This window comes from Lonchura striata, chromosome 18 (genome assembly GCF_046129695.1).
Source record: "Lonchura striata isolate bLonStr1 chromosome 18, bLonStr1.mat, whole genome shotgun sequence".
NCBI classification, from domain to species: domain Eukaryota; kingdom Metazoa; phylum Chordata; class Aves; order Passeriformes; family Estrildidae; genus Lonchura; species Lonchura striata.
The window spans coordinates 3,460,040-3,472,409 of record NC_134620.1 but is presented as its reverse complement, the minus strand read 5'-3'; the positions used below and the strand labels follow the sequence as shown (position 1 = coordinate 3,472,409).

Sequence of the window (12,370 nt, the reverse complement as noted above, 5' to 3'; positions counted from 1 at the left end):
AATCCCAGGGTTTGTCTTATTTGCTCAAATAACCTTTCAACCTCTCTAATACGAAGTAATGCGTGGAGTACCACTCTGGCACAGGAACCTAGGATAAGACTGAATAATATTATTACTAAATTGCAAGTTTTCAGTTTCTGCAGACTAACATCTGGAAAAAGTTCCCTCCCACCCAAGAATCAGAACTGTCTCTGTTATTACTCAAGTCTAAACATGATAAATTAAGGCCAGAAAGTGTTTTTTGACTGTGCTAGCAGGGTGGGTGGATCAGCAAGGATCATAAAACCTATGGCTTTATCATAAAGGCCTGAACGTAACTGTCAGGCTGCCAGCAAAATCTGCCTTGCTTGCAACACTCATCAGTTTTCTGGCAGTGAATGGTAGGAACTCTATCAAAGAGATGGAGTACCTCAAGAGCAAGATAGAGTCTAATTAGTTTGTACGCAGGCTTGGGACTTTTCTTTAAATCTCACTTCAATGGATTTTGGTTTTAAACTCCCTAGAGAAAGACAGGTTGCTTCTTGGGTTGCAAAATCCTAACACTGCAATGCTAAGGACATTCATGACACCCACTTTGCTTTGAGTGCTCTGTGCACTGCAGCTGGCAGTGTTGTGTGCTCAGTGACCACAGCAAGGGCACTGGCTGCAGAAAAGCTTCAGTCTCGGTGACTGGAGGCCTTACCTGCTGTACCAGTGCAGAGACTGTGCTGTTTTCCAGGTGCAGTCTTCACAGAAAAGAGGGTTGACCACACACCAGGCTGACATCTGATAAAAATTACTCTTAAGTCTGTGATTTCAGTTAATCTGTTCTACCTTGTTGAGTAAACCAGCTGAACATCTCCCCGAGGTCATTACAGACTGTGCCAAGTCTGGTAGCAGACCAATCCTTAGAGTGTTTGCTGCTTCTAGTTCTCAATCTTTCTCACTTTCCCTTGCACCAAAAGGTTTTGGGCTGTTGTACCTGTTGAAGTAAAGCACCCAGGAAAACTGAATGCATGTGAGTGTTCATCACTATACCCAAAAGCATAGTGCTGGGACTGCTCAGTTACCAGAACAGCAAAAAACATGGTGAGATTCACTGATCATGCAAACTTACTGAACTCAACCTACATTGTATGCATTCCTTTTATTTAAAAAGTTGTCCTAGGAGTGCACGTTGCACCTATAGAAAAGAATCTTTACACTGTCCACACACAGGTATATAAGGGCTCCAGCACCTGCCACAGGTCTCAGCTAGGTCACGCTGCTCACACAGCGCTCTCGGGACGTGGCACTGGGGTGGAGGGGGTGGGGGCAGAGTCAGCAGTACTGGGAACTCATGGCAAGTGGAATGTGTGTCCCCTTCAGAGACAGAAAGACCCCTGCCAATTCTAGATCCATTTTGGGGGGAGGAATAGGGATAAAGTCTGTAGGAAGAGCACCAGTGTCACAACAGGAAGGTTACCAGGCTGGAGCAGTATTGGCCAAACGTCTCATGCGCCTAAGGGAGAGAGAGAGAGCCACAGTGAGTGCATGTTACACACATGGGAGGTCTGACCAAAACCAAAGCTTCTGGGGAGGCTGCCACAGCTTTGTCAACTTTGTAGACAGGTTTACTCCTAGCCAGAGCTCCTCAGTCACCTGAGAGTGCCCCTGTTGATAAAGCAAAGACACTGTTTTCACTAACAGCTGTTGGGGCATTTTTTGTCATTAACTTGATTGAACAGACTGTTACCGTAAACTCTTCAGTCAGCCATAGCTGATATACAAAATGACTGTGCTACTGTTAATCAGAAGTTAAAGAAACATCCTGGGAAACAGCTGAGCCAGTATTATTTACTGTTCCCACAATGTATCTTTTGGAGAGATACTAGCTATCCTTCATATCTGCCAGGAAGAATTTCATCAAGGAGGTGCAAGCTCTCAACTGCTTGTCAGACATCACTTAGCAGGTCTCTGGTGGGCAGAGCTGCTCCTGGAACCACACGGTGCTCCTGTGCTGGCAAACAGGTTGGCATCACTCGGGCTAGAGCTGGGAGCTTGCCCATTGCTACATCACATTGAACTTTACACTACATAAAAGGAACCTTTGTGCCAGAGGGAGCATGACAGTGCATGAAACTCCAATATGTTTGATTCATGCCTTCCTATACAAACAACTCCCCTGGACAAGCAAAGAGCCCAAGAAAAAGAAAAAAAAAAAAAATGGGTTAAAAAAGGGAAACTTCCTGCAAGCAGGAGATAGTAGAGCAAACATTGCAATGTCTGGGGAGGAAAGTGATGATAGCTGAATACCCTGAAGCTAAAGCTTGTTGTGAGCAAGGCTGACATCCTGACAGCTCTCAGCAGGGAAAGACAAACACCAGAGCTTGGAGCTTCTGTCAAGGGACAGGCCAAGAGAGCTGTCCAAAGTAGTGGCAGTACCTTGTGTTTCTGTCCTGGTCTCTGATCTTCTTCTCCATCTCAGCGTCTGTGAGGGTTTCCAGGAGAGGGCACCACTGGTCAGCGTCCCCCGTGTTGCGAATTGCGATCTCCACAGTGGGCAAAGGGTTCTCGCTGCAGGGCAGGGCACAGGGCAACAAAGCAACATCCATCAGTGGGCCCACAGCACTCCTCTGGGTCACCAGCCCAGGGACAAGCACAGGGACAACACAGCATCATTTACAGTGTCTCAAGCTTCAGCATTCCTTCTTCACTCTGCTTAGTACAGTGCAGGTCCCTGAAGTTCACCACAGGCTCCTGGTTACAACCCCTGTGGAACCTGAAGTTTCTGGGAAAGCAGCTACACCTATCTCCAGCCAGCAATGAAGGGGGATTTGTGCTGAACCTGCAATTCTTTTCCATGCAGGCTGTCACATCCCTGGCTGGCAAGGTTCAACCCCAAAAGGCACAGCTCCTCCCAGTCCATCGGTCCTGGGAGCATTTCTCCCAGGGCAGCCCAGGAGCTGGGACTGCTCCCAGGGCTCCCTGTTCAGCCTGGCTGTTCTGTTCCAGTCCTGTTCCAGGACTGTTCCCAGGGCTCCCAGTCCAGCCTGGCTGTTCTGCAGCTCTCACTCCCTATCTGCAGTTTGCCTAGAACAACCCCTGACAGCTCTTCCCTAGCAAAAATCTCTTTCTTGGGAGCCTGACACTGGAAAGATCAGTCTTTTAGGATTTGCTGTGGCTAACAAGCAATGAAACACCAGGCTGTGCCCCAAATCACAAGATCTGTTCCTCAGAGATTCCTCTGCCCTGACCAGCTGTATTATCACATGCACAAAATATTTACTGCTTCACTAGCTGCTTTTCAGTAAAAGTCAACAGGAATTGACCAAGAGTAGCTTCCCAAATATTGACAGTGGAGCCGGAAGCCCAGCATAAATATAGAGGAGCCTCGGAATGTAAATGTTTGCTTTGAATTCTCAAAAGTGGCTCAGCCTGAGCTGCAGAAGTGTGTGTGTGAGAGGAGCCCTGGGACAGGTGTGCACACACATCCGGCCCCCTCCCCAGGGACGTGCACCCCTCCACAGGATTCCAGCACTCACAGGCAGCTCTCTCATTCCCTCAGGAAAGAACTCAAATGCTAATCATCATGGGAACACACAACATCTGCATCAAAGCTAATAACCTAAAATAACAAGTCTTCAAAGTAATGCTACCATGAAAAATTAATCCAGAGCCTTTGGTATCTGATCCAAGGAGGAAGCTTTAATCAAATGTACTTCTAGTACTGCTGACATCCACTAAACAACACTCAAACCCAGGAATTTCATCTTAGTCCCAGAATGCCACACATTCCAGGCAAAATTAGATATTAATTGGGGTTTTGTTAGTGATAGCATGATCTCTTCCTCACTATGCTTAACACTGAGCATTCACTGAATTAAATAGGGGATGGAAAGCTGGACTCATGCATAACCTAACTGCAAAGCAACTCAGATACCACATTTCTTTAGCAAAGAATCAGAGAGAAACTGAAAAATCCTTCCTCATCTCCCAACCTCTACAGTAAGACAGCTCCTCCTCTGCTGTTCTTTCCTGATGAGGAGCAAAGTGCTGCTGCCAGAATGGCTGAAAGGCACTGCCAGCTGCAGGGATCCCAGAAGAGCAAGGCACTGCTCTGCTCAGGTTCCTGGCCTCCAGCAGTAGTGTCAGGAGCACACCAACAAAGCAGGGAGACATCATCTTTTGGAAAGGTGACTCCTCAGGCACATGGATTTGGTGTGGGAGAACCTGTGCCATCACTCAGCTCTCAAAGGCAAAACTGGCCGTGAAGTGCTGTGAGCTGCCACCAGAAACACTCAGCACACAGGAGGGAACATCACAGCCCACACTGCCCCTGAAAATCCCACAGGCAGCAGTCAGCTGTCTGCTCCACTCCTGCCCTGCCACTGGACTTCAGGCTCTCCTTGTTTTGCAAGAGCAGCCCAGCTGAAAAAAGTGCCCTGGCTTTCATCAACTAAAAGACAGTTTCACCTCTCCCTCAGATGATTAAGAGGCACATGACTTCTCAAACCCCAAGTCCCTTGAGATATTAAAGTTCTTTTGATACATCTAAAGCAGACCCTTTCCTTACATCAATGGAATGATGTTGAAGCAACCACCACTCCTGTGGTTTGGAAATTCAGGAACTAACCAACCACAGAACCCAAATATTATTAATCACTGTAAGGTTTCAAATGTACTCCTTTGCTAGAAGAAAGAAGGGAAGAGGAGGATATGTTTGTGCTATGACAAAAAAAACAAGGTTTCAATTAGGTGTTTTTTTTTTCTCTCTGAACAGCTCATGTCTATATACTTTGTTCTGGTGAGGTTCCTTTTTTAGTTTTTTGTTTTCCCTCTTGCAATACTGTCACAGTGCAAAGAAAATCTGAAATCTGCCTGTTTGAACTACCCCTAAGAGGAAGCACCCTTTGGTGCCATGGCCCAGCATATGTTTTTGGAGACAATAGTGTAAAGCTGGCATTAACACGAGCCTGGGCAGTACTGACTAAAACTTTAGAGTTTTTACTGACTAAAACTTTATAGTTCCAGCGACTGAGCAGAAACAAAGGGAGAAATGAACCCCACTCCCAAGAGTCAACACATACACAGATTACTTTCTTGGATATCTACCGTACATGGAGAAGCACAGGCAGGAGGGACAGACACTTCACTGCAGGCCACAATGCAGACAGTGCTGCAGCACAACCTGTGTCAGGTTCTCACCCACCACCCTGCAAGTCCCCATCACTTCTCAGGAATGTCCACCCCACTGCTTTATTGTTGGTGTTGCTGGACGTAGTCCAAAGCCAAAACTGCAAGTATCAGTCCAAGGTTGCCCAATAGGGAAAGGTAGAAGCCACCTTCCAAGGGACATAAGCAGGATGGACACACACACTAACAATTTAATTCAGAGTTTAATTCACATGTGCTAAAGGGTCCCTTTCCATTATCTAATATGAACCACTCTAGGGATCACTTTAGAATCAGGCAGTTGCTGTGAAAGACTGGCAGGATAAGAACTATACCCAGAGGAAGCAGAGTGAGACCAGTGCAAAAGCAACTTGCACAGAGCAGATCAGGGTCTATTTCTCACAGAAAGCTGACCAGAGAGGAACCCTTTGGATGGAGCAGGAAGAAGGAGCAGAGCTCATGGCAGTAGCCAGCTTCCCCACAGTCTCCAGCTCCTCTTTGCTTACTCCCACTCCAACTAGTCCCTGTCCTCTCCCTGAGGTAGGACAGGGCTGAGCACGTTTCCCTGGGCTGCTTCCTTGACTCGACCCCTACAAAACTGTTGTCAATAGTGCCATTCCCTCCTCTGCAAACACAGCATTTGCTGAACTCTTAAACTTCCCCGACTGTCACCATGACCTGAGGTCACAAAACCTCAGAGTGTACATTAAAGGACTGTTACAGCTGCAGACTCAGCACTGTGCTGTGGATAACATCAGTGAAGGAACTCACCACAGAACGCTGTACAGCACAACTGGAAGCCATTTAGCAGAAAAATTACAAGGCTGACTAATGAAACCTGACAATGCTGTATTCCAGCTGTGAGAAGGGCCTATGATCAACCCACCTCTATCATCAGTCTGGGTCGAGAGGCACAGTTTTCATCAGTCCAAAGCTTCAAACAGTGGATAGCCCAAGTTAGGCAAAGCTAACAAAACAAAAAATGTATCTGGGGCTCATCACGACCTTACATTAGAAGAGGGACTATCCCTGTTAATTAATTCTGTCAACAGAAGTTGACATTTCATCAATATTTGGTCCCGAAATGTATTAGATCCATCAGGAAAAGATATTTAGGCACAAGCACAAAAAATTTTTAAGATGGACAGAATGGGTGCAAGCCATAAGGACTAATTTCAAACAAAACCTTCCTAATCAGGTCAGCTGTTTTAAGATCTATTGATGCAAATGCCCATGAAGTACAAACACACCCAGAGCCAGACAAAGAGGTGGCAGCTCTACCTGAAGGCGTAGGTCTTCTGGTGCCAGCTCAGCTGTCCCCGGATGCTGTAGGCAATAGTCGTGACAAACTCCCCGCCCAGGCCAAGCTCGGAGCACAGCTTCAAGGCAAATTTCTCTGGTGAGTTCTCCTTCTCTGACATGTCCCACTCAAACTGGTCTACGAGGGAGATGTTTCCTACATGGATGTTCAGCTGGAGAGAAGGGAAGAAACAGGTTATTTGTTCCCACTTTCACAAGGGGTTGTCCAAGGTGACTGAACTGACAAGGCAGAGGCTGAGGAGAACAGAGCAGCAATTCCTAGTTCAACTTGCAGAGTTCCTTAACTGAATTATTCATTTCAGCAGCATGAAGATAATTCAGCATTGCTCACCAAGGCTCAGCTCTTCCAAAGGAAGATGGCAATGCTTTAACTGAACTATTTCACCATCTCAGAGGCTGGGCACATGGATATTTAATAATCTGTCACCTTGGTTCTCTTCTCAATACATAGGACAAAGGGGAATCTGGTTGGAGGACTGGAATTAAGAGCTCCTTTGCTCTGAGGGAAGCTTTTGTACTCTTAGTCCCCCATAACCTGAAGAAACCCAAATGGTTCAGCTCTCATTCTGCTGCCTTCCTGTATTACCTTAATAATAACTCGTTGGTCTGATTGATCCTCTAGGATGCTGTCAGTCGGGTACGACTCGATCTGCTGTCGGATGGCAGATGCAATTGCAGGGACAAAGGTCAGAGGATTCAAATCCAGGTCATCACAAAGAATCTCGGAGAACATTTCTGGGGTCATCAGTTTTTCTGTTACAGAACAAGAATGAACACTGTAAACTTCCTTAGAGTATTTAATGTCTGCCACTTACAAAACACAAAATTCCACAGGGCAAGGTGACAAAGGGAATCCCAAATGCATTACCTTTTGCTTTTAAAAGGGTGTTTTGTGCCAGGTCTGTAAGGGCAGAAACACTGATACAGGGACTTACAGCCTTCTTTACCTGCTCCATGGTATCCAGACAGTGTGGCCACAGAAGCCACAGCCATCAACCTCAGACCACTGAGCTGATGAACTGGCTCAGGAAAATCTGCCAGTTAAACTCTTCAGACTACACATGTCCAGGAATGACTGCAACCCATGGAAGTAGCAGAGCATTTGCTAAGAGATGCAAGCACTGAATACAGTCCAGAGTGGGAGGGCTTTAAAGCTTTGTCTGTATGGAGCAAGGACATTTGGTGACGGACACAGCTTTACATCTCCGGTCTCAGGAAACTCTCCTTTCTACATACCATTCATGTTCCACGTAAATGCATCTCGGAGTTTCTGCCCATCAATTTCCATATCAAGCCTGATTGGAACCAGAACCTCTGGCTGGGATGCATTCTCATGGATCACTGCTGGGTCATGGTCATCAAAGCTACAGTGGAGAGCAACAACACAGTATATGCAACAAGCACATGACACATCTGGCATCCACAGAGAGAGGGCAACATTTGCTGGAAGCAATCCCCACACTCCAACTCCCTGATCTGTCTTCAGACAGACTCCTCAATGCAAGCTTACAGGGCTGTGGCAACTAATACCAGTTTATCACCTTTTATTACATCTATCATAACACATTCCTGCAAATAAAACAAGAAGTTTTTTAGGATTAGATTTATCTTGGCTGCCTTAAATTTTATAATGGAAAAAACATTAATCATGAGTTTCAGCAGCATTTTCCACTAAACAAACTAGATCAAAGTTACTGGTACATGTCAATGAGAAGCAGCCTGTCCTTCACAAAGAGGGTCTGTAGGCTTCTCAAATGGCAACTGCTCAGCAAATCAGCAGGAAGTAGAAGGAACTCATCAGGAAAAGAATGAACCATTTTCCTGACAAAAGAAAAGTCTCCACTCTGAGCCATGGATGGCTACTGGAACACAGAGCCTCAGGACACACAACTTAACTAAGAACCTCCAAGTAGGCTTTTTGTCAGCTGGGGATGAATCACAGCATTACATGAACTCATCAGTACTACCCTGGCAGCATGTCATTTTGGTAACTATTCCCACTTTGCAGAAGCAGGAAGCTGTCTTACCACAGAGGGAATGTTCTCTTCTTATCCCTGCCCATGCGGTTCCTGTTGATGGTTGTTGAGCACGGCACGGCGTCCAGGTGATGAGAGCTGTTGGGCAGGGTTGGCACCCACTGGTTGTTCCTCTTTGCCTTCTGTTCTCTGAAGGAGACTGGATGTTAACCTGCAGGCCCTCAGCACTACTGCTGCTCCTCAAGGAAGGGTGTAATTTTAAACTTTAAGTGTATTACGAGTTCCTGCTATTTTATTCTGGGACCATCAACATTACTGTTCAACCAGGAACTCATGTTCCATGTCAGCCTCTTGAAAAACCATTCTCCAGCTCGCAAATATCCATCAGATATGAATCCAGGTGCACCTTTATAAATACTAGATTCATATTTGGATTTTCTGTCTATACTTTACAAAAGGACTGCTGAGAAATGCAAGGTCTCCAAAAGGCAGTATGTGCAGAGAGCATTCTGTAAAACATCTGTTACAGATGGAATGCAGTAATTGCAAAAGAAGTTGTATCAACAAATACTTGGATTTTTCTTCCTGTTTTATGTGGGCAGTAACCCAATCCTTACACTCTGGAGATCCCCATTTGCCCAGCACTTCAAATACTTAATGCAGACTGGCAAACAAGCCCTGCACAATGGCCTGGGCTTATGGAACTCCTCGTGTTCCTGCCCATGCTGACATCTTCCAAGCAGCTCCGTTGTGAGCTCAGCCTCACCAACACTGCTTACCTGAGGTAGGTAGGAGGTTCTGTGCTGATAGACACTGCCTTGTACTTCTCATCATTTCCATCCAAGATCTCTTCCACTTCAGAGGCCTTTAGCAGCGTCACACTAGTGGCTAATGTTGTGTAGCCATGATCTATTACCAGGAAAGATGGCAATAATTAATTCAGAAAAGGGCTACCTATACCGTAGCATTAACAAGCTACATAGTGACAAACCCTCTCTGTCTCTGCAGGAGGGGCTAACACAGAGATACAAGTGTCCTTTGGGCTTCATCTTGTAGATAATTACAAGGCCCAGAAAACAACGCTCAGTGGACTTAAAGGTCGGAACTAGAGATGCAAGGATCGATAGAAAAGCTGTTAAAGACTTGGGGAAGGGGGAGAGGCCTCAGGACAGCTCTTGCTGAATGACAGAGACCATCTGCAGTGGAGAGTCCTGCTAAGGTTCTGAGAAAGAGTTAACCATGGGATTGGGAGGTACAATAAGGCTGACCACAGACAGAGATCAGAGGAAGAGGATTAGACATTAATATTATTGCAATAGCACCAAAGGTCACAGTGGACATTCTTCCTCTAGCACAGCTAAGAATAACACACAGATGAGACTTACATCTTCGAGGACTGTGAGACCGCTGATTTTCTGTTGGGGGAAAAAGAAAGCAAGAGGTCAGCAAGATACTTGGAGGAAAGAGACATAAGCCCAGAGCAAACCATTCTTTTTATTATGCTTTAGTCTACAGAACATACAAGAATCATATCACTAAGAAATTTAACTGCTTGCTATTAGTCCCTCAACAAAAACAATGCCAATATTCTCCCTGTAGCAGTCACATCAGTAGCAAGCAGTTAAATTTCTGGCAGGCACAAACATCCAGACCCTGCAAGAAGCAAAGATGCACATCTTCAATGGGGCATCCTTGCAACACTGCTGCCTATTCGATGAGAGAGACAAAGACACCCCTCTTAGTCTACAAAAAAATCTCTTCTGAAATATGGTATTGATTTGGAGATGTGGCTTTTGCTTTGTGATGAACGTAGCCAATCCCAGGAATTCCATGATGGATGTTTCCATTTCAGAATGTTTTTGATCAGGTGCTATTTCTTGCCAGCCTGAACCAGGAGCCACCAGTGCCACCGTTGCAGGGTGCTCCATCACTGGGGCAGTCTGAAGCGATTCATGCGGCCCTCAAGGTGCACGAGCTTCTGAATCACCAGGAACAGTTGTTCAAGGCAAAATTTTCGACAAACATTTCTGGGAATGTTTACTCATCTTCTCACCATGTGAAGAGGCCACAATCTTCTTCCTTTCTTCCACCGTGGCCAGGCGCCTCCAGAGCGAGGGGTACCTCTTGTACAGGGAGCCCCGAAACATGCGCAAGTAGTTCCCCACCTGCAAGAAGAGAAGTGGACACGTGGCCTGGTATTCCATGTAGGAGAATCACAGCAGAGGCTGGAAGAAATTCAGGTCTTTTTAATGATAACAAGGACCTCTTAAGAGGGTGCTTTTGGTGGGTTTTTGTGCTGTGTCTGGCATCAAATAGCACCACGATTTTTCTGGCAACATAGAAAACAGAATTTTTATCAGCACTTATTTCACTGGTGCAATCTTACTTCACTAGATCCAAAATAACTCCCATCTACTGATAATAGGAAACTACTCCGTTCATTTGCATGTATTTTTGAACAACAGACACCTTCTTTACTTCAGTTTCCATATCAATGTGCAATGCTCAGTTGGAATTAAACTAAACCAGAAACCCAGCTCTCCGACACATTATTTTTCACTTTGAACCTCCTCATCATCTAGACATTATGTGACTACATCAAATGCCCAGGGACTTGTATTTTGTTTTAAAACCTTTGAACATCAAAAATGTGATTGCTGCCAATAGTCCTCTTTCAGATTTACTTACCATCTGTAAAGCAGTTCTGTTCTTCCTGGCATAACATCCTCACCTATGCTGAAAGCTACAGCAGGCCTTGCTGACAACACAATTATTTCTAGACTCTGAAATCAAATTTTTAGACTGCCAGGACCCTGACAGACTGCCACACAACAAGGTTTTTATTCCTTGTTTGAGAAAACTCTTTTTTGATGTTCGTTTTTAGCTATATTTTTCACTCTACAGTGCTCATCCACAGACAGAAATTAATGGTAGATAAAAAAGACAACCCTTTTTCTTCTCCATGTACTTGGTATGGCAGTCTCACAGCTCAGCTGACTGCAGGTACAGTTTGCTTTCAAACTCTACATTTCACGAGAGCGAGGGGTGTTCAGTCCCCGCTCAACCTACAGAGCTGGCAGTGAAACTTATCCAACAGTCCCTTTTCTGCATCAAGTTGGGGGCTGTAACGTTTTTTCCTGATTTCAGCTGTTTCCCTGGTGCTAAAGGGCCAGTGTTTCTTGCCTGAATAAGGCTCTTTGTCAGGGAGGCTCAACACCCTCTCAGCACGGGACAACAGAGCTGCCAGCACAGACACGGGGTGCTGAGCCTCTGCCCGCCTGTTTGCTGCCCAGACTGGGCACCAGGCAGAAGGAGCTGCACTGGCTGGTTTTGGTGCTGGTCCCGAGCCCAGAGGCCCAGCTGGGGGGTTCGCTGCCCCGCAGCACGTGAAACAACCCCGACCCCTCAACAGCTGCGTACAGGAATTACTCCCGGTGAGCGGGAGCGGGGCCTCGGGCTGCGATCGGGCACGATCCGCTCCCCGCCTACCCGTGCGGGCCCCAGGGGCCGCCCTTACGGGAGCACTGCTCCGTCCCATCCCCCAGCACGGCTGAGGCCCTCGGCAGCGCCCGCCGGGGCAGAGGGGACCCGCGGGGCCGCTCGCCCCACGCCAGGGCTCTCCTCCGCCCCTTGCTCGCCCTGAGCGCAGCCCCCCGCAGCCCCGGCCCGGCCCCGCAGCCCCGGCCCGGGCCCGGCTCCCGCCCGGGCCGCACCTCGGAGCCGATCATGTAGAACTCGCCGTCCTCCTCCAGCTGGAACTTGACGGGCTTCTGCCCGAAGGTCTTGCTCAGCGCCATCATCATCATCGCGGCGGCGGGCGGGGGCGGCGGCGCCCGGAGAGCGGAGCGCGGCCCGGCGGGCGGAGCGCGGCCTAGCGCGGGCCCGCTGCGCGCATGCGGCGGGCGGGGCGCGGCGGCGCGGCCGGGCGCGGGGCGCAGCAC

General features: G+C 47.3%; 1 protein-coding gene across 1 annotated transcript; it reads right to left on the bottom strand.

Moving 5' to 3' along the window:
- Positions 1–1,107: 1,107 nt before the first annotated feature.
- SMARCB1 (SWI/SNF related BAF chromatin remodeling complex subunit B1) lies at positions 1,108–12,302 on the bottom strand. The gene is made up of 10 exons (XM_021549801.2): positions 12,143–12,302; positions 10,483–10,594; positions 9,815–9,844; positions 9,209–9,338; positions 8,481–8,618; positions 7,690–7,817; positions 7,040–7,206; positions 6,415–6,605; positions 2,404–2,535; positions 1,108–1,480 (listed from the first exon to the last, which is right to left on the bottom strand). Exons 1-10 carry the CDS (start codon positions 12,233–12,235, stop codon positions 1,441–1,443), a joined length of 1,161 nt encoding a protein of 386 aa, XP_021405476.1. The 5' UTR covers positions 12,236–12,302; the 3' UTR covers positions 1,108–1,440.
- Between the last annotated feature and the right edge of the window lie 68 nt (positions 12,303–12,370).